Genomic DNA, 22694 nt, shown 5'->3' with positions numbered 1-22694 from the left:
GGCTAATATGTTGTGGGTTTCAGTTTACCCATGAGTATAAGCATAAAAAAAACTTCTGTTTCACAGGTTTGTAGTTAAAAAAAAATTGTTATGAAAATTCACACAAAAAAAAGTCCATCACAGTCAGTTCCCCAAGGGCCAAGGTAAGGCATCTTTGCTCACTCTGAACAAGGCTTTCTGCACACAGCCCCACTTACCCTCCACTCGGGGGGTAAGGTATTATATAAAGCAGGCAGAAGCACAAAGAGCAGTACCTAAATAAACACAAAACAAAAATGGTTCACGATGGTGTGTCCCCATGTGAGAAATAATTAATGTCATATCTTGTCCTTGCCATAAATTATGCTAATTTAACTGAAGACAAGATAATGCAAACAGCTCATACAAGTTAAGGATCTGTCTCTCTAAGTAACTCCCAAAACACACTAGTTCCTCATAGGAATGTCAGAAAAGATGATCTTTATTCCAGAAATGACCTCTTGTTGCCTGGGAGAGATTTAAATTTCAGTATAGACATACCTTGTTACAGGCTTGTCAATTCTTGGAGCTTATAAAGCTGTGCTATGGAAGGCTTCTCTTTGTTTTTCTGTTGTGGTTTTTTTTTTTCCTTTTATGTACCTTGTGTTGTATGGGTAACAACAAGTAGACTTACTCAATAATTCTATAATCCAGTAAAATAACTAGGTTGAAAGCTAAAATCCTGTTACTGATTTAATATCTTTTTCCCTTTTTTGAGCTTTTACTTATCTTTTATTTTCTCCATGTTCTTTTTAGTGCAGAGATTGTCTAGAATTAAACCAATTTCTTTTTCATAGTGTTAAAGTTCATCTTATTTCAGCTGCAAGTGCATAATGGAGAATAACATCCTTATATCACTAACAGAGTGGCAGAGTGGAAATGCATAGGTGTGTACATTACCTTCAGTGGTTTCAAAGATACAGTCTTTAAAAAATGTTCTGCTGAATAACAAGGGGCTCAGCATCTCGTTAAAACTAAACAGCAGTCAAATGCCCTTGCTGTATTGAGGCTGAAGAATACACGACCACATCCAAGATCAGATCTTTCTTTCCTTAGGGCCATAATACAATTCCTGTGTTCCTTACAGAAATACAGTTCCATTAACTACTTTTTAATGCTAAACGCAAAGGTGGAAGCAGCTAGTTGAGTCCTCTTATATTTCAGTGGTTATACTGTACACAACATATGTACTGGTTACTTAGATTATATACAAAAATTTACCCACTGTCTCAGTGACAAAAGCTGGAAATCCACAAAGAGAGGACTGTATTTCAAGAGGGGACTGTATTTTACTTTCTCACTGAGTTAATGTTTAATATGGTATGTAGATAGAGCAATATTTGAAGAATGAAATTTTCTCCTCTGGCTTAACTACCTCTGGTGTGATTTAGGTTATTGCACAACATTTAGAAAAATGCACAATATATTAATATTCTATGACGGATATGACATCACACCTGGCTTAATTTTTTTTTTCCCGCATTCATATTCTGAACATACCTATAGCATGTGGAAAGCATTCTGGAGTAATAGTCAGAACTTTATTATTGCCCAAGCTAAACAAGTAAATTTTCAAAGATCAGAACATTAGCTGTCTCAGGATTAAAGTTGAAAGCAAGATAACTGGCGCGGAGTATTTGTCACTGGATACAGAAATGTAAAAAGGGAATTTGTTAATATTAAATAATATCTGTGTTTGTAGCACCACCACCAGTATACCTAAAAGGGAAAAAAATGCTTCGGGACAATAATGTAAACTTTACCAGGAGCCATATTTTACATTCATTAAAGCAGAAATTAGAGACAACTTCCTCTTAAAAAATTACAACATAATCTTGGGGCTAAAAATGCTGGACATAAGTGAGCTGACAATGATGGTGCAATTCTGGTTTTCAGTGACTTAGTTGGCTAACATGGCTTTATAAGCATCTCTACTCAGGTTTCACAGCATTTTTCTCTACAGTTTTCAGTTTTGTTCAGAATATTTTCTGCTCATGTCGGTTCATACTCTGAACATAGACATGATGTTCCATGAATCTAAGAGGCTGGCTATAGCTGGGGAGGGTTACTTGGCTAGATTTCTGCCTTTGAATCTTCTGCTAAAGAAATAATTGTATCATGAGATGTTGAAGCCTCCACTGTAGGCACAAAAAAAAATATGAAACAACTATACGTAAACCTCATCACCTGAGGCTATCACTCCACCATGCAAACACACAGCAAAGAACTAGAAAGTCACCTTTTTAACTCAAAAAAAAAAAAAGTAGAAGTAAACGTACTGGAAGGTGAAAACAAATGCCATCAATCAAAAACCTATATTTACAAATGGATAAAAACACTACTGCCTAACCGATGTCGACATGCCAGAAGAATCTGAGAGCTGCACGTTGTCTTGGTTCTATATTTGAATATCAAAATCCAACAAAACAACCCAAAAGTGAGCTCTAAGTTGCAGTGTATTGTATAACCTCATCTATGAAAGGGTTGTTCTCTAGGCAGTAGGCAAATGCCTCCATTTAGCTGCCTTTGCTAATTCAAGGCATAGCAGGATTTTCTGTGGTGACTTTTCTTTATTGACTTTTTAAACAAATCTTAATAACAATTGCACATTTAGAAAGTCTGTGATGATTAAGAATAAATACATATGGTTTGACCAAGAGAGAATGGGGCAAGGCTCCGTGAGCCCTTGGAGGGGTGCAAGGTCTTTACTTAAAGAGCGCAACTTCTCTCAGTTTCTGATGTTGTCTTCAGCTCTTTGAATCCCAAAAGCCTTACAGGAGATAAGTCATGAGGAGGAATGCCAGATATAGGTGGCTCAAAGGGAACAGTTCATCAGGCAGGCTCAGGGAACGGCCAGTCAGCGGGCTCATGGTGGTCCTGGACAAGCTCCTGCATCAGAGAGCAGAGGCTGTGACTGAGTGGCTGCCCTCCCTGGCCGTTTGCATGCCTTTGAATGCCAGCGAGGCAGGGATGTCACAGCTGTGAGGGGACAGTGGGGTGCCTCCAGTGTGCTGCCACCCATGACTGGCCATGTAGCTGGATGGGGCAGCGCTGTATGTCATGTAAGGTGACACTTGGGCTGGCGTGGCATAGGGAGGCATAGCTGGTGAAGAAACAAAACTGCTGACAGCTGGGAGGCCATTGGGTCCCTGAAATGAAAAGGAAAAAAATTCCTTAGTAAGACAGCAGACCTGCTATAAGATACCCTGCCCTCAGATGCTGCGTGGGCTTTGTACAAGAACCAGGGCCAGCGGGGACACACAGAGAGCCACCCATAACCATTCCCTTGGATTTCAGGGGAAGTGGTCCCGTTGTTTTTTGGTTTTAAGACCAGCTACTCTGTGTGAGCCCTACGCACCTCTCCCAGCAGCCTGTCCCAGAAAGGGACCAGCAGCAGATGTTTAAGGAACACACACTGAGAGCAGGCAGGAACCGTCAAACCCCCTTGTACAACCGCCTAGCTTCCTGCAAGCTGTTGTTCAGTGACACCTTAAGCCCATGGTTGCATTTAATCATTACATTTGAGAACTACTGCTGGAAGTATTTGTGATGAGTTTGTCCCATCTCTCTCACTGAGCACCTTCTTCCTCTTGACAGTGAGTCCCATGGGCTGTAACGTTTACCCAGCTTTCCCAAATTTTGCACAGGGTGTTGGCCACTGTCCCCCTGGCACATAGTGTTGTGGCAACTTAGGTGTACAGTGACCACATCCATACCAGCAGCAGGAGAGGCAGACCCATCCCAGAGCCTTTGCCTACTCTGTCCCTGAAGGAGGGTGGGCTCAGTCCAGGCTGCAGTGGGAAGGCATGGGCATGGATCATGAAGCAATGCTACCCAGAGCAGAGGGGTGACAAGCAGCTCTCAGGAGGTGGGAACATCTTAAGCTCTTTGGTAACTGTTTACTCAGAGCATGAGTCAGTACTATACTATTATTATTGATGATGTCTTTTTAAAAATCTGTTTTCTAGGTACTTGGGGATATAATCTTGCAAATGTTCTTTGCTCATGGCTTCTCCTGGTTTCAATAGAGTTTCTGTGTACAAAACAATTGCAGGGCTGGGTCCTTTCCTGCAAGCTATTTTCCTAGGTCATTCTGTAGGCTGGAGAGACGCATTTCTGTTTAAATAGAAAGGGGAGAGTCCTTCAGTCTGCCGTGGTAGGATTTCACAATGAATGACTCCTTATTTAAATAAAAAATGTTTGGTGGTTTATTTCACACCCCGTGAACACTTCTTCAGCAGAACAGGTACAAACGAAGATCATTTATCTTGCTTAAGTTTTGGTTTCTGCAGTGTTTATGTTTTAGGGTTTGGGTGATATTTTTTCCCAGAAACATTTCATATCTGAGTATGAAAGAGCAAGTATCAATTCAGCAAATCATGTAGCGTCTGCCATTTTTAATCACCTCATGGAACTGGGTCTGGTCTGAATACTGTGGAATTAACAAATTAAACAAACTTTTGTTTCTGCTCAATCTTCATATGGAGTAACATTTCACCTGTTCAATTCCTGCCTGGATTGCACCTGCCTAAATTTCCAGTATTTACCTCCATAAATGGCAAAGGCCTGCTTTCAGGCTCATGAGTTGCCTACCAATGTAGCTCACAGTTCCACTGGCTGGACTGTCATCTCTTGCCACTTGGGAAACCAAGCAGTAATATTGCTGGAGTCAGTATAAATCTGTACAGCAATCTAAAACAGCAGGAGACAGTGATAGGATCACAGCCACAAGCCTCCAATAGGTACATTAATTAATACAAAACTTACAGCTGCAGCAACAATGTAATTGTCATTCCAAATCCATAAACACTTTCTTGAAGCTGAACTTGCCTTATTCTTTTGAAAATCCAAATATGTGGTTTGACCTTCACCTCCAATTACACATTCCCTACTGTGTCTCAGAATTACACTTTAGCCTCAACTCTAAATATCGATGTTTGCAACAATGTTAATTAATGCAAACATTCAAAGAATTGCACTGTAAATTAGTACACTTCTTAAATCACATAGAAAATTATTTCACTGAATTTACCAGAAAGTAAAAACTGCGAAAGGACCTAAAAAGCTGCTGTTCTCTAAGATCCCTGCTTCATCCAGTGCATAGAGCATTTTTCAGAAGAATGCAAAACAAGAAAAGAGCACCTTTCTTTTTTTTTTCTAACAAACAGCAATAAAAAGCTTTTCACAGAGGCCCTAGAGCCAGGTTCTAGCACTGGGACATCAAAGCCACAACCCAAAGGTATCTTGCACAGAGAACTACCGAAACCTCAAAGGGATGCTGGGAAGGAGAAAAGACCTGGACCAAGCACCTGAGGAGTCTCATGTCTGTTGTGGCAGCAAAGGGCAGCCAAATGACTAGCCTCTGAGGCTGAGAAGAGGGTTTTTTTTCGACTCTGCAAGGCCACCCTGCTCCTTCAGGTTTGCCCACTCCAAGCAGGCTGGTACCAAGCTGTGAGTTCAAGGATGTGCCTGGAAGGCCCATTTTAACAAGGATTCCTCACTGTGAGTGACCATGCCCTATGAACCCTTGCCTGTGCTTTTGAAAGGATTCCTCCTAGGCTGCAGAGGAGGCACATGTCTCTCCAGACTCCTGCATTGTCACTCCCTCTACCACATGTGGCTCTGGGGAAAGCCAGAGTCCTCATTTGCCACAGAGAAGAGAAAATCCTTCCCATATGCTGTACAGACTGCCATGCTGTAGGATACTCTCCAACTCCTGGCACTTCCTCTTAGAGCTCTTTTTGAAAAGGCAGACGCTATAACAACATCTCGTCTGAGGAAGAATAAGACTGTAAATGCATCCTTCGTAGTTGTGCATTGTGCAGTATTACGCCAAGGCAAAATAGTTGAGGCAATCACTTTTGCCAAGCACTTCTCCGCACCCCACCACCACAGGCCAAGAGTATATAGGTAGAGAAAGGCAATTTTGGTCCTCAAGAGATTAATTCCTGCCACATCTGATGCTTTATTCAGTCAAAAAAAGTCACTGAAGCTGATGGCTCTGCCTGCACTTTTAAGTGAAACAGATCTTTACAAACTTTTTGGCCCTGAGTATGAGCAGCATAGTACAATACCCAACCTTCTGCTTCTCCTCTATTCTGCCAGAAACAGAACGGTCTCTCCTCAGAACAGCAGGGCCCAGGGCTGTGCCCTGCGTGACCCCATGCTGGGGCAACAGCTGTCAGTGTGTTTGTGGGCACAGGCTAGTTCTGTGCCAGGCGATGTACCAACAAACCATCTCTTTGCTGGTCCACCAGTACCTGAACCCATGTCCTGGCCTCCTGTAGCTCCTACAAACAAGGCTGCCAGGAGACAAGGCACTGGAGAGTGATCACTTTGCATGATTCAGGGCAAATCTGAGCTCCTGAGCAGCTCAGGTTAACTCAGATATTGTTGATGAATATTTAATTCAATCATATATATGTTCCTCTACTTCTATTTATCATTTTGCACCCTTCCTTAATACAATCTTATGGAATGAAGGAAAAAGAAAGTCTGTGTATTATAATTACTGGAGAAGCCTAATTTGTTACTGAATTACATTGAAGGTGCTGCTTTGGTTGTTAGTCATAAAATACAGGACTGGACTAAAAATTAATTAGTTTGTGTAAAAGCTTACTTTAAAAGAATAACTATCCCGATTTATAACAGACAGAACAACCCTTTTATACCCCAACGTCACTGCTTTGGTAAAGTGCAACTGAAATAACTGATGTTTTTATGAGGACTAACTGTTTTGAATGTGACAAAGATCTTGCCCTAACTACTAAGGGCAGGATGTGGACGTAGTTGTGTAGGTACCAACAGTTGCGACCTGCCAGAAGCCACAGATGCTGGAAAGCTATTGTCGCTGAATAATTGAACCATTCTTATTTTAACTCCAGTACTACAAAGCTTTACTGCTCAAAACCATGATGATGTGGATCCCAGCAGGTACCTTCAGCCAAGAAGGCAGCACAGGGATGAATAAGGACTGGCTCAGCCCAGAGAATGTCCCTGCTTCAGATGAGGTTTCAGCCGCACCTGCAAAGCAGCCATAGGTCTCCTCTGGCCCAGATTTAACGTTGAGGGAATAGGGAAACCTTCACCTTAAGTGATTTAAAACTATGCTACTCAAAAAAAAACCAACTGATTTTCATCTCTGACTTTCATCAGTCGAGGACTTGACCCAATGATTTTAACCACAAGGGGTTTTACTTCTAAATGGCTTTACATACAATAGGTAGGTTATCAGAAGGGTTGAATCTTGTCTGTCAGTCTGGCAGTTTTTACAAACATGACATTCACTTAAAATAAATGGAGGGGATTAAGTTCCATGACCCCGTATATACTGGATGAATAATTCATCCTGCAGTATTTCAATCAGAGGAAATGAACACCAAAATCTAAACATTCATAATTAGGAGTGCGAGAACCCCACAGTGTTTATGGATTTTTAAAGTCCTTAGAACTTGTTTTAAGTGCAGAGCTTCTTGAACCTGGTTTTTAAGTTTTGTAAATATTTTTTTAATTTAAACCACTGCTTTTCAAGGGAAATCTGATTTTTTAAAACAAACAAATATACACATAGTTCTAACTGAACAAGAACCTCTGCTGTGCAAATGATAAGGGTTTCTGTTTGAGAGCACTTACTGTCCAGCATCCAAAAAGACCAGAGAGAAATAGTTGCTCTGAATTGCTGCTTCTATCAGTGTTTTGAGACAACTGATGGAGAAGTATTTCCAGATTTTAGAGCTTTGTTCTAAACATAGAACATGACCTCCCACCGATTTGCTAATTTGGTTAAACATGTTCTTGCAAAGATACCTGCAAAACAGCAGTGGTTGTGTCATGGTCACGGGTTGGGTCTGGTGCCTTTTTACTGAGTTACTGCTGCTACACACCAATGGCACTAAAAGGAGTATCGAAGCCAGAATTCAAAGCCAAGGTGAACATAAAGTCTTACTTTAGGTCACATTAAATGACGCTGCTGAAGCCAATAGACTGTGTGTATTTTCACCAGTGAGGGAGTTGGTTCAGTAGTCTTAATGGAGGGAATTTTTAGTTTTAGACACTTCAGGTACAATACTAAATTTTTGTTAATTTTCAGTCTGTTTCAGATTTATGACACAGAGGGGTTGGGTGGATGAAAAGTAAATCTAGAACCAAGCTTATGTGGGATTGTCTCTGGACCTAGTGATTTCCATTAGCTGTTCGGACTCTTAAAAATCAGAAAAGTTCCTTTCCAAACCAGAGATGCCACACATCGACACCCCCTTGATTTCTGTTATGAAGGTCATACTGATATAATCTGTTATACAACTGCAAACTCCTCTCTCCTGCATGGTGAAAAAAGACAAGGTGCAAGCTTTCTGGACAAACTTATCATCAGTCTGTCAGACTAACTACCTGACTTTATTTTCCTGCCTTCATCATGTTAATACCAGAGAAACACACGAGCTAGGAATATCAGAATTAGACCATTTCCTGTGATCCTTTCCCATGTGGCTTCTAAATATTTCAGAAAATTACCCAGAACCACAGCATTAAATATCACAGATCTGCATTTCTGTTAGCTATCACTAATAAAAATAATGCAAATTATCTCATTTCAGGTTTACATGAATACAAACAAGAGCAGATGTGATGCCACAGGTGAATGTCAGCTCAGTTTTATAGTCTATCTCTAAAGTAAATGTCCCAAGGAATGTAAATCATCCTTCTTATTTTAAAATTATTATTTCCAATTATTTAAATTGTTTGCTCATTGTAATGGGCGTTGTAATATTTTATTAAATAGAAAATTTATTGCCTAGACCAAAAGCTTGTGTTTTGTAGAATTATTCTAGATGTCTATAAAAAAACCTTTCTGGAGAAAAAACATAGGCTTTAAGTTTGAGTTACCCAATTCACTAGCCCTAATGAGCTTGGACAGTGACTCAGCCCGAAATCCCCTGCTGGAATCAGCAGAAGTTCAGCATGTGTCAGGACTTGGGCAACACACCTTTGGTGAATGAGGTTGCTGTTTCATTTGTATTTCTCAAGTCTAACACTGACTTGGACGGAACTAATGCTTCCTGCCCTTGATTCGGCAAGCCCAGTGCAAGGCATTGATCCTCCAACATAGAGCCGTTTCCCAAGAGCAAGCAAAACAAATCTGCAGAGGTATCGCAACCATCTTTCTGAGCAGAGTGCTGGCAGTACCTTTAGCTGCAAGAACACTACTGTGGCTCTGCAGACAGACACTCTAGTGCTGTTGATTTTTCGAAATGAAATTAAAAAAAAAAAACAAACAACCAAAAACCAGAACCATTTCTGGAAATGCTGAATCTTTTCTGAATGTCCTGAAAACAGGACAAAGTAGCTACTAGAGAAGTCATTTTTAACACAGCAAGGGAAAAGCATAGCAAAGAGCAGAGCTGAATATCTAGTCCTTCAATCAGAAAAGCAAATTACCTTAAAAACCCAGAGGATACCCCAGGTTCTTAGTGACATACACATAATCAGTCAAAAAGGTTACAGCAACAAGACTGGGAGCAATCAAACAAACTGCAAACATAAAGGAAGCAAACAGGCTAAATTTCTCTTTTTAATTGGAGGTTAAATATGATTTATAAATCAAACCAACATATGGGATCCCAAGGGAAGAGTAAACAAAATTTCCAAGTAAAACATCAGCAGCAGGTCTGTAATGGAAATCTCATTTAGGAAAATGGCATTACCTAAAGTTGTAAGTAACACACCTATGAAGAACCTTAAATAATATTTTGGCTAGAAATGTTAGTTAACTAAATTAGAGCTAGATTCTGAAACTGCTACTCAGCGCTACAGCGTCAATGAGAAAAATTACATGATCCCTCAAACAGTGATTAAGATCAGTGTCCCACTGAAATTAACATGTCTACACAGGTAAGTCAGAGTCACCTAAAAAATAAGGCTGACAAAAGTGAGCACTGAGTAAATTTCTGCAGCTTACAATAATGCTTTTTAATTTTTTTTAAGAAAAATGTAATAAAACTCCTCAGATGGCAAGATGTATGTGAATAAGCTAGTCAGAGATGAATCTGCAAACCAGAGTTTGCTGACTTTTTAAAATGCTAGAAAAATTTCTTGAAAAAAAACTTTTCACAGCTCACATTAGACCATGTATCTGCAATTTTAGATGAATGAACTTCTTTTACTGAATGTATTCCAGCTTCCATTTTACATTAATTTCACTGCAGACAGAAAAGAATAGAGCAGATTCTGAAAAGTGAGGACACTCATTAAATAATTTTGACATCCAAAAAGCCTTGAACAGAAGAGGGAACATTTTCTAGGTAGGATATTACTTTGAAACATATGCCTTAATTTGAAGAAAGACTGGACAGTGGTAATACTTTGGAATTTAGAACCTTTTAAAATAGCACATGGGAAAGAGTTTTACAGTCAGTCTGTTGCTTAGCTGAACTGGGTTGATTCCCAGAAGACTGAGCTTTGAAAAAAGGAAAGACACCTTTCAGGAATGGAGAATTACAGTATTTCTCTTTCAGTGTAAGTCATATGAAGCAATGTTGGTATTCTAGTTGAAGCCACAGTTAAAAAATAGTTATTTGCATGCTTGAGTGCTTTAGGATTCCAAACGCAATTAACTACCTTACCCTATACGGGGTCTTTTACAAAGATGCCATTTTTTTACAGTTATTTCTCCTGTTACTGAATTCAATGTATTACAAGGTACTGCATGAGAAAATCACACTACTTCCTTCTGAAAAAATGTTCATTCCCTTAATAACGAGCAGATCCTATTCCCTGTATTTAATGTGGTTTTTTATTAACTTAAAGTTGTTTCCTTTACTATAGGCATACTCAGCTGCACTGAATATCGCAGAATTTAGATAACATCAATTGAGTATTCTAACTATAGCTGCAACATGCATTGAGATCGGTCTTAACTATATTTTCTTATCAAATTTTAAATCTTGACTTCTTTGGGGAAATAAAACTCCGCTTTTGGAAACAATAATAGTAACTTGAATTTACACACCATCACCAATCCTTTCCTAAGGAGCTAGGGGCATTTTATGTCTTTTCCAAAACACACTATCGTAGAAATAAATTTTAAAAAAAAAAAATCAAACACTCTTCCTTAGAGACTGAGGAATCCACTACAAAAACAACAGAGAAGAAAATAAGTAAAAGATAAAAGCATGATGATGACAAGGGAAAAGAGGTTGATGTAAATTCTAAGCGCACTCAAGTGTTTCCAATGCTTCTTCATGGAATGGATGGGTTTAGATGGTTTTCACAGTGAAGTGAGATCTCCCACACAGGGCACATGCTAATACGTCTACCTAAAATGTCTCCTAAATGTAGATGATTGAGCAAGATCTACACATTCACTGAATGGTTACTTTCCATTCATAATCTAGTTTAGGAAAGTTATAAATGGAAGTCACTGCCTTCCCAGTGAAGTTGCTGGGTCTTGGGATAAATTCTATTATTAAAAAAACCCTCACAATCAGACTACTGCAAAGTGAAGTGAAAACATGTTCTCTTTGTTGTGAGTATAAAGCTTAATTTTGATGATGAAGGTGCAACTACAGCCTCTCTTTGACAGATATGCTGTGCTTATGAGAAGGAAAGGAAATTTCAGGAAAAAAAATCATGCTGTATAAGCAAACTCTCTAGTTCCTCTCTTGAGTAGGAACTAACAACAGAATCCCATAAATTTAGAAAAGATTCGCATAATAATTCCTTCTAGGTATTTTGGCAAAATCTCTAGTCAGGCAGGGCACTCAAGGACATCAAACAAGCAAATACACTGAAAGGAATAAACATTTGTTCTTTCTATGCTGATGGTTAAAACTATAATGTGTTTGCAAAATCTTCAATCAAAAATGGCTTCTTAATATAATATATTTAACAATATATTGCAATTTCAATATGATGTTATTTAAATGAGACTGATGTTGGAGGAAGGAGACATTGGAGACAGGAAGACATCAAAGGATTTCTTGATGGCTAGAAGCTGGGCAAAGAGGGGGTCAAACTGGTAAAATCCCCACTTTGTCCTCTTCAGGGAGAGACAAAACAGTGGGCCCCTTGGTCTAACAAATCTCTGATGCTGCAGAGGCAATTACTGGGAAGCTGTATTAATTAACAGAGTGAAACCAGAGCCCATTGATTGTTGAGTAACCATCAGCATTATTACTAGGTATGCTGAGAATTCCAAAGAGCTGATAAATTGCTGCAACAGACAAATTCAATCACACCATATAGTCTGCAAGCATTGGAAGACTGAACAGATCAAGTCCTATCTAATCCCCCTGCCCCTGGCACTCTGCTCCTTGGTTGTGAAGGTATCTCCCACCACTCTCACTTTTCAGGCCCTGGTCCTGCTTGTTATGGCAGAGCTCCTGGTGGGTTGGGGTCCTTTGAGCAGAGGGTGCTGGGAGTGTAGTTGGAGTGTCATTATACCATTCACTCACCTCTCTGACTTTCTTTATTAGTTTCATCCAGGTGGAGTGCCCTGAAGCCATGTGGGTTGGTGGGCAGGGGACTGTGTTTTGGCTGTGGAAGCAGGTGGCCAGTAAGAGGCAGGTCTCACAAATGGGGTTCGAATGGGGTGCCATCCAGATCACCTGGGAAGGAATCGGGTGCATGTAGTGGGATCAGCTCATGCCCCTCACCCACAACATGCAATGACATGGATGCCTCGACCTCGAGCAAGCCATCTTAGTGACAGTATTGTAATAATAGGCACTGGTCTGGAGATCCTAATGGGACTGACACAGAACCAGACAGTCTCCAAGACAAGGTCTGAACCCCTGCACCAAACAGGAACTCTGCTAACAATTCTGCTAGGTACTAGAGCAAGAAAGAAATAAAAACCTCTCCTCAACACCTTCCCCCCTCCCCACTATGAGTGAGGAGCAGGAGGTCAGGACCTTTATCACTGATGGATTTTGCATACACTCATAGCAGAAATTCAACTGCCTGGATTCTTAGAATATAAAAAGACAGGTAAGTAATCTGCTAATTAATTTTTTCAATAAATAATCTTTGTAGGAGGATTATGTACTTGGCCATAACATTTAAGGTTACATTTTCAACGTGTTCCCAGGGAAGTTACCATATATTGCAAGTTCTAAACACTGCAGATAAAAACAATTACAGATGCTTTGGCCACTGCATATGCAGTTCATTGTTCATCTACAATCAAACATCAGGAACTAAATATCTACGTTGCTTACATTTTCTGTGCAAATAATTGTCCAGAATTGCACCCACAATTATTTGCAATCACTTGCCCTAAATGGAGCCTTCCCTTTACGTGCTCACAGTCCATAGAGCTCATGACCCCTAATCAGAATGCAGCAGAAGGACAGGGAGTGCTATCCCAGCTAAGCCAAAAAGTCAAGCCACTAACAGCTGATGAAGTTCAGATGAGACATAGTTGAACCAGTCGATACTTTGCGGTCTGTCCAGTATGTCAGAGAAAGACTTCCCTCAAACCATGTTCACAAGCCCCTCTGAATCAGGATGTTTTCAGCAAATCTGGAAGGTTTGGGGTCAGGCCTCCAAAGTGTACCCTTGCGAGCTTGCAATAACCACTTTCTCCTAGACATACATACACCCTAGCTACGAACTTTTTCCCGTTAATGAGTATCAGCTCTCTTTGCCAGTGTGCACATCTGCTTCTTGCAATGCACAGAGCAAATAATTCCGAAAGAAAAAACTCTTTACAAAGCTATTTGCATATCAACAAATCATATAGACATATGACAGATCTTCTGCATTTACACGTGTAAACAGAGACCACAATTTTTTCACTTTGCACATTCATGACTTTAGTCCAGAAAATCACAAGCAACAGTTGTCTGAAACCTGCATTTTTAAATATGATATATATTTATTAATTTTTTTTTATTTCAAATGCAGGATACAAATGGGTTTGGTTTTCAGTGATTTCAGCTATTTTTTTGCCTAAGGTGTCTGTCAGTATAAGCCACGTAAAGCATGAAATACACTATTTATCCTTCATATTAATAGTATATAATTATCAGGAGAAGCCGTCCCCCCAAACCACCTTGAATGTGCCTCTCTGTACAAATACTGCAGTGCAACTGAGCTCCGTATGAAATGTGTATGAACCAAAACTGTCCAGCTCTCAGAAAAACCTATTTTCCTTTTCAGTTTCTCTGGTTCACAGTCATTCTCTTTGCAAAGTTCTATGAGAAATGTGTGACTATGATGCACTGGGAAATATAATGCAATTACTTATGTATAAACAACTTGCGACATCGAGTATTTAAAAATGGATAGAAACTTGACAAGGAATCTCTGTGATTTCCTGAGGAACATTTGGTACAGAAACACAGTCTGCCAGGCAGAGCTTTCAACTCCCCAAACCCAAATACTGAATAACGTCGCAACAAAGGCCCCAGGAACACCAGAAAACTCATAATATATAAAATGAAAACTATTCTACGTACAGATGTTCAGTTTTGTGTTAAACAAAAAGTGTGTTAAACAAAAGTTTAGCTAAACATTAAGAGACTAAACATTCTTGAAGCAAAAATCTGAAGTCTTCCTGCCTCTTTTGTGGAGTCCTTTCCCAAGCTGAATTCCCACCAATGTGTAGGACAGGGGGTGAAATGCAGCCGTTCAAACCCATCAAAAAGATCAGCCTTGGCTGCTGACTGACAAGTCTTGGAAGTCAATAAGAGTTTTGTCCCCCAAAAAAGGCTACGCGATCTTGTGTGTTGAAACAAATGTATATCATTTGAAAGGATGGATCAAATAGATACAGTTTAAAAGTACATAAGACCTTACTCTTGAGACTCGATTTTTCAAGTCTTTCTCATGCAAAGGGAATTTCCAGAGGTTTTCTTGAGAAGTAAAATATTGTCTTCCATAATTAATCCTGGGGGAAACAAGTCCTTCACTTGGCTATCAGCTATGGAGCAATTTGCAAGCTGCATACAGGTGAACTTTTGTCTTAAATGTTGCTGACGCTTAAAATCTGTGGCTGATATCTGTTGGAAATAGCAGAATTCCCTGTCACTCACACAAAATCTTTTACTGACGTGCTTTAGAGCACATGCATTCTGCTCCTGTTGTATAATTGGAAAGCCTAAGTAAAACACGCACACTTGATTCCCTGCTGCTCTAATCCTCTTGTAGGCACTGCTGACTTTGATATTACAGACATAAAACTGGAATATTACAGAACAGAAATTTCTCTTCTCTGAGGAAAACCTGCTGCTTGCCTTGTTAAAACCCACCTTTTGTAATGAGCTTTCCCCAAAGGAGATGAGGAAAATACCCTGAAGTCCAAAGACAGAGCCTATTTCACTGTAGTCCCTCTGGCACTTAAATTATGTCTGTAGCTTCCCCATTTTTCCACTGCTCCAGATACCCTTTTGCTACATTCACTTAGATGAACCAATGTTCTCTCTTGTCCCCTGATCATCTATTTACATCCAAAGCAGCACACATTGCAGGAGATTACGAAAAGATCCAAGGAAATCGGAGACCTTTAGTGAGACTTTATTCTCACAGACCATCACCCCAAACACACTACACTTTAGCAAATATGCATCCAGTAAGTTAATGCTATGTGCAGCAAGACCTTGGTTCATATATGTCACTTTGCGCCTTGTCAGAATGAATTTTATGGCAAAATGAATGTCATCAAAACTGCAAAAGGTCACATTTCCACATCCTTATTTGACATTACTTTTTTCCAGAAAACATTCTAAATTATCAAGGTAGTAAATTTGTGACATATGAAGCAACTAACGTACATGTGAATGGATTCTCTGGTAAGCAAGTCTGAATACTACAAGAATAGACTGGTCTATATGTTACACATTTCGGAAGCCAAATTCTCTTTACACGTATTATTACGGGGATGGCGGGAATCACCTCTGTGTCTTCTTTTAGTGAGCAGAGTTCCAAAAATGACCTTTTGGATAAATACTTCTTCACTTTTCTGCCCTAAAAACTCTCTGGACAATATATTTTGATAAATGAATTCCTTTTTATTAATAGCAATTTGCTGCATTTTTAAATAGCAAATGTGTTTATATTACATTTATCAGGTGATTTTTCAGGTTGAACAGAACTTTAAAGTAAGTCTGCTAATGACAGTAGAACAGTGATATATTATGAAGATGAAAGCGTGCATATTGAAGGCATGAAAAGAAAAGATAAAAAAATAGTTTCCAACACCAGCATTGAAAATAACCAGGTTTACATAACGTTGTTCCTCCACACGTCCGTCGAGGTAAATGAGATACCAACATAGGCAATGTTTTACAGCGTATAAGCGGGATCGTGTGAAGGCCCAGCTTGGAATCTAGGACAGCACAGCCGTGGTACAGCTGTTCTGAACAGAATAATGACAAGCTATTTCCATCATTTTTAATAAGTCTGCTAACACAACTTTTAAAGAAAATTGTGGAAGAATTAACATTAACTCTAAATCTAAGTCTAATTCTATCTTTAACCATACAGTAATGCCTAAACTACAGTGCACATTATTTATGATGTGAAATGAACAGCATAATAATGGGATAATAGAAAAATATCATACACTATGAATAGGACAGCTTTAAGAGTGCTATCTTGTTGGTAAGACAAAGTATGGAATAAAGTAGTTGTTCACTTTTGAGGTCTAGGACATTTCCTACTCTGTCTCATTCACCTTTTTCCAAACACTACCACAGTTTGTACTCCACATCTTGAATTTGAAAGGGTCTGATTCAGCTACTCTCAGCACTAAATATGAGCTACAAAGGTCTCCTCGACATGGCATCCAAAACCAGATGCAGAGCTCGAAAAATATGTCCAAACCTTCTATCTTTGAACGAGAACACACTGAACACACATTTTTTTCCTCGGCTTTGTTATTAGTATTAACAGATGAAGGGCTGGGAAGACAGTGCATCTGAGAAACCAGCGATATATTTTGAAATGTTTCCATCCCACAGAAAAAAAGTTTTCAAAAACCTGGGCTTTCCCAACTAGCAACAGTTGAGTCTTTTATAGCTTTTCTCCCGGCATGGGATTTGATTAGCAAGTACAAAGATTTAGACAGAGATTTATTAAGTAACAGTTATATTGTGTTGTAATTAAAACGTAGGAAATTCGCCGTCTACTTAAGCGTTTAAAAATGCTTAATGTAGGAAGCAATTACACCTAATTTTCAAATTATTCCCCTGCCTGCGGAGCGCGCCGCGGACAGGGGGGTGGCGGAGGTGCCGCTCCCACGGCCCGGGGCTGAGCGGCCCGGCCTGGGGCCGCGGGGTCCGGTCGCCGGGCGGCTTGGCGGCGATTCTCGGGTGTCTGCCTGGCGGGCTGTGCCGCGGCGGCGGGGGCATCTCGGCGGGGAGAAAGGAGGGGTTAGGGGCCGCCGGGGAGGCTGCGGCGGCCGTGCTGAGGGAGGGAGCGGAGAGAGGAGCTGAGCGAGGAACGGGGCTCTTTCCAGATGTCGGCGGACTCGTTTGCAAATCAAAACCGATGGAAAGCCGGCACCGGCTCCGAACCGAGACCCCCAGGCAAGGGGCAGAAGGCCGGGGCCGAGCTCAGGGACCCCGCGCATCACCGCCCTCCCCCGCGTCTCTCTTTACCTGGCTGTACTTGGCCTCTTGCTCCAGGGAGCTCTTCTCCAGCCCGTTCACGGCGTGCTGCGCCGGAGGGGGGAAGCTGTTTCGGCCAAGACTGCTCCATTCCTCCACCTTGGGGCTGGGGTAAGGCGAGGTGTCGCTCACTGCTGGGAAACACGGAGGGAAACGGAGGTCAAGGGCAGGGAGCGAGATGCGGAGCGCTTCGCTTCGGGACAGAGACGGCTCCCCCTCCCCACCAGACAGAGCTACGGGGAAGCCTGCCCCTCGCCCGCAACACCTCCCTCATCCTCCCGGGAGCCGCTAGAGAGGCCGATACGGCGGGGGAAAGGAGTCGGATCCCTCCGTGCAGCTAGTGGCAGCGATCGCCAGCCGAGCCCGGAGCGGGCGAGTCGCTCGTCCCTGCACTGACGGGACGGAGCTGCTCCCGCGGCATCTCCCAAGGGGGATTTACGGGAATCACTTTTTGCGTCCGAATATGTGGATACCCCCTGTTAGAAACGTCCCTGACACGGCTACAGATGAACCAGGCTCCAAACATTTTTGGGGAAGGAAAAAAGGGAGAAAAAAAAAAGAAAGAAAACAAAACAAATAAAATACGAAAAGAAAGGGGGGGGGGGTGTTAATGAAAGAAATGTGAAAGGAAAATAAAAGGGAAAAAATGAGGAAGAGACTAAAGAGGGTACCGGGATCATAAAAGTCCTGTTCTTTACAGCCGCGGCAGGGGAATAGCAGGCTCTTTTCCAGAGGGACGGATTCTCCGGGCACCAGCGGGGATCCCGGCGGGATGCCTCCCCGCGCCTGGCCGCAGGGGAGCCTGCGGGGCAGCGGGCAGCCCGAGGAGCGGGGTTCCCATCACCCCCTCCGGCTCCGCGCCGGGGCCGGGGAAAGGCACAAATCTTAAGTTGTCTTAAGAAATGGAACTCTCTCGGTGAGCGCCCTTTTCTGCTGATCTCACACTTTCCCATGAATAGGGGCTTCCTTTCCGTGTCAGCAAGGTCAGTTTATCCTATAAATCAAGGGCGAGCAGCCCCCATCTGCGGCATCGGCCGCTCAGCAGCCCCGGCTCTGCTGGGAAGGGGAGGGGGGAGATTTAACACTGCAGAAAGATGTGTGCAGCTCAGAGGGAGACGGGGCAGATACCGAGGCACCCGGCAGGACCGTCAGAGGCCTGCCTGCCTGCCAATATGGTGTTAATAAAAGAGGAACTCGCTTGGAAAAAAAAGAATACCAAAAGTCAGTTTCTCGTGTGATTGTAATGTTTTCGTTCTTTCAATGTTCTTTGCCAACACTACCTCTCTCTCACACACAGGGCGGAGATTGCCAGGCATGTAATTCTTAAATTCGACTCAGAAATACGTTTCTTTGTGCCAGCGAGGTCTGAGGATAAAATTTATACCGTGAAGTAGAGGGTGAAGGGCAAAACTATATATTTTTGTATGTATAAATATAAATAGAGCATAGTTATGTGTGTGTTGCTTGAAAAAGTAGCACTTTTTTTGAGGAAGGAAAAAAGGGGGGGGGGAACCCCAGAAAATTATTTTGAAAGGCCTAAAGGATCAATTTGCATTTGAAGTGCTGCTTGTTGCTGGAACCGGGTTGTTGCCGTTAAAAACGCAAAGAAAACAGAAATCATGGCCCTCCCCCTCCGCTAATTGGGATGGAAGAGTGGGACACAGAGATCGCTGTAGGCGAAGGTTATTTTAGACTGTTGTTTTAACCACATTCACTGTTAGTTCTCTGGCAGAGGCCGAAATGGAAAAAATGTCCCTTTCTTTGCGGCAAAGCGTAGCGAGCGGCTGGAAGACAAGACGCAGTTTTCTGACGGAGAAACAGAAAGAAGGTGGAAGGGATAAAAGAAGGAAATCTTGGGGTTCCTGGACCACCGCTTCGGAGGAAAATACAGCATCAGAATGAAAGCAATTAGGTGACATTTGAACTTCCTGCCGGAGCAAATTTGGCCTGATTGCGAAAACTAGGGAAAATTGACTTCTCGGTAACGCCAAGGCGGCGCCTGCGCCTGGAGGGCGGCAGCGAGCCTCAGCCGGGACCGGGACCGGGGCGGGAGTGGGGCCGGGGCTGAGCGCACCCTCGGGCCGCCGCACCCCGGGCCGCCCCCTCCGGGCAAGGTCGCCGCTTCTCGGGTCGCAGGGCAGCGGTGACGGCTGAGCAGCACCGTTTGGCGGCCCGTCGGGCGCTCCGATGCGCGCGCGTGCCGAGGAGCATCCTCCGGTAAGCTCCGTACCCAGCTCGGCCTGGGAAACGCGAGAGGTTTCCCGAGGCGTCCCACGAAACAGCCTCCCGACCCTGGGAGAGAAAGGAGCCCGGGAGCAGGGGACCCAAACGCTGCCCCCGCTGCGGCCCCGGATCCCCCCTTCTCACCTTGGTCTGTGATGGATCGGATCCCTAGGATGTCTGTCACCGAGTGGGAGGACGGCCACGTCCTGGGCATGGCCATGGAGCTGGGGATCGCCGGCACCCCGGGAGGGGTGGGCACCTTGGCTCCCGCGGCAGCGATGGGGCTGGGGTAGGAGTAGATGTGGTTGTAAGGCAGAGCGGGCTGTGGGGGCGGCTGGTGCTGCTTGTAGGACTCGTAGTGACTCTGCTGAGACAGGTTTCCGATTTTGTTCCGAAGGATGCGGCTGATGGAGCTGACCGACGGCACGTTGTACTTGTCACACACGCCGTCGGCCAACAGGCGATCCCGGATCTCCCAGGCGAAGATGCCCGGATCCCTTTGTTTGTAGGTCCGGATATGTTTTACCACCGTGGGGGTGGTGACCCGAGGCTTGCTGCCTCCGATAGCCCCCGGTAGGATGGAGCCAGTCTCGTTGTAGCGAGCCAGGATTTTGCTGACACAGCCGTGAGAAACGCGGAGCTGACGGCTGATGTCACACGGCCTGATACCCAGTTGTGCCAGTTCCACAATCCGCAGCCTGATGGCATTGGGCAGGGGTCTCCCGTTGACAAACACCCCCCCGAGCTGGTTCACTTCCCCGAAGGCAGGTTCTGCAAGTAAGCACACAAACACCCCCGTCAGAAGCGGCGAATGGCTCAGAAGAGGGCGTCTGAACTGCTTCTCATCACAAGGTAGATGTCACGGCTCGGGGACCCCCCAGCCGCGCCACGCACGCTTCTTTCTCATAGTGAGATGCTCTCGAAACTGAGGGGGACAGTGAAGACAAGAAAGAAAAGGAAAAAAAAATCGGGAAAAACAAGAACATAGGAAAAAATATAGAAGAAAGAAAAAAACTCGTGGCAACTCATGTGGAAGCATTTCGGACTGTGCATCACGCATATTCCAAAAAGGCACGTTCCGAAGATGAAAAACGAGATCGTCCCAATAGCTTTATTGCCACAGGAAAAAGGAAACCGAAGAGAAGAAAAAGAAAAGAAAAACATTTTTGAAGTCGTGGGGGAAGGGGAGGAAGGAAAAGAGGTCGAGGAAATTCTTTTACATCTTTAGAGAGGCAAGGGCAACGCGGTGCTTCTGAATCGCGACTAACATTTTAAAGACTGTTTCTGGTGCTGTTAGCGCCTCTCGCTTAACAGCACAATTACACCAGGCTGTAAAACAAACGTGCTAAAACGTTAACCGCTAAAACCGTGTCAGGAATAATATACAACGTGCCTCAGGCTCCAGCCATCCACTCGGCTGCGATCCTGCCTCGCGCTCGCCTAATAACATTAATAATAAACCGAGCAGTCATTAGCTTTCTCTCTCTTCCCGGCTCCTGACCCCTAACGTGTTCTTACAACTTGTAGGAACACGAGCAAAGTCAATAAGGGAGCCGCGCCGCGGCACGGGGCGCGCACGGGTGCTCCCCGTCTCTTGACAGCACTTGAACCCTCCTGCGGCTCCCAGGCACTTACCCATATTCCTCTGAGCAGGACACCTCTGGGGCCGCCCCGAATCCCAAACGGAGACCTGCGCCCGGAGACAGGCTCCCGGCCTCCCGCGCTGGCGCCCGAGGCTCTCCGACCTCCAGCGAGGAGACGGCAGGGGCGTGAGGGAAAAGGGCTACGAGGAAATGCGCTTCGCGGCGAGAGAGCCTTGACTCGTGCATTTCAACCTCGGGGCAACGTGGGCAGGGCCGGGCTGGGCAGGGCGCCGCAGCCCCTCGCTCCCCGATCCCGCCCCCGGGGGCGGCCCCGCCGCCCGGCCGCCCTCCCAGTGGCCGCGGGAGATGACGGACAGCGCGGGGCCGGCGGCCCTTCCGCTCTCCCCCGCGGGCGCGCTCGGCACCTGGGCGTCCGCCACGATGGAAACGACCGTTTCCTACCTGCCCGGCGGTGAGTTGCGCGGGAAGCGCAGCGGCTGCCGCGGCGGCGCCGACCGGGACGGCGCTCGGGCTCGGGACCCCGCGGGCGGCGGGCGCGGGGCGGCCCTCCCAGCCCTTTCCCCGGTCCGCGGGCGCGGAGGGGCCGCGGGGGGCTGGCAGAGACGCCGCCCCTTCCCCTGGCAGGAGCAGTCTTGCCACAGGCGCGGGTTCCCCGCGGTGACTCGGCAGCCGCGGGAGACGAGCTTTTCGTCCCTTACGGTTGTCTAATAGTAATAAAGCACCTTTCCACGAACGACTGTTTCACGAGGCTGGGGGAGCGGTGGGTACCAGAAGGCTGTGAGCGACGAGACTTGAGTTATTCCTGATAGAAACCGCAAACCGGGAGCGAAATAAGCTGCGGATTCGCTTGGAAAAGACGGGAGGGGGCTTACGGCGTCCGGGCATCGCGGTGCTGATATTCCCCGGCGTCAAAGACCGGCTCCGCCTTTGTTTTAATCCAAACACTAAATACTGCACCGCTCTGAACTGTAAAATGTCAACGCCTCGCAACTGACTTCGACTTTGTCAAAGACACTGATACATATTAACAGTTAAAAGAAAAACACACAAAGCTGGTAGGAATTAAAGCATGCGTGGGTCACGGCGTGTTTGCTTATGTGGAAGAAGTGTTTGGGTTGGCATTAGGTGTACAGGTCCCGATCTGTGAGCTCGTGTATGTGCCTTTCCCGTACATCCCATTTAAATCATGTGGCACACGGACATCATGGGCTTCCCGGCTCCAGACTAGCATTTATCATGTGTT

At 44.0% G+C, this 22694-nt stretch overlaps 1 protein-coding gene across 1 annotated transcript; it reads right to left on the bottom strand.

Annotated features, from left to right (window-relative positions):
* Nucleotides 1–1344: 1344 nt before the first annotated feature.
* On the bottom strand, nucleotides 1345–22336 carry PAX9 (paired box 9). Its single transcript, XM_069858397.1, has 6 exons — nucleotides 22243–22336; nucleotides 21532–22155; nucleotides 19992–20618; nucleotides 17616–17758; nucleotides 12468–12620; nucleotides 1345–3167 (listed from the first exon to the last, which is right to left on the bottom strand). Exons 1-6 carry the CDS (start codon nucleotides 22334–22336, stop codon nucleotides 2913–2915), a joined length of 1896 nt encoding a protein of 631 aa, XP_069714498.1. The 3' UTR covers nucleotides 1345–2912.
* Nucleotides 22337–22694: the final 358 nt, after the last annotated feature.

Source organism: Phaenicophaeus curvirostris, chromosome 5, assembly GCF_032191515.1.
Source record: "Phaenicophaeus curvirostris isolate KB17595 chromosome 5, BPBGC_Pcur_1.0, whole genome shotgun sequence".
NCBI lineage: Eukaryota > Metazoa > Chordata > Aves > Cuculiformes > Cuculidae > Phaenicophaeus > Phaenicophaeus curvirostris.
Note: the sequence above shows the minus strand (reverse complement) of the source record. Positions and strands in the feature narration are given on the sequence as shown.

Coding starts and splice junctions, on each gene's coding strand:
- PAX9 (XM_069858397.1), bottom strand. CDS start 22,336: ATGCCCGGACGCCGTAAGCCCCCTCCCGTCTTTTCCAAGCGAATCCGC. Junction 22,156..22,242: donor TTCTATCAGGAATAACTCAA/GTCTCGTCGCTC, acceptor TATTACTATTAG/ACAACCGTAAGGGACGAAAA. Junction 12,621..17,615: donor AAGAGGCCAAGTACAGCCAG/GTAAAGAGAGAC, acceptor ATTCCTTCCCAG/GTGATCTGGATGGCACCCCA.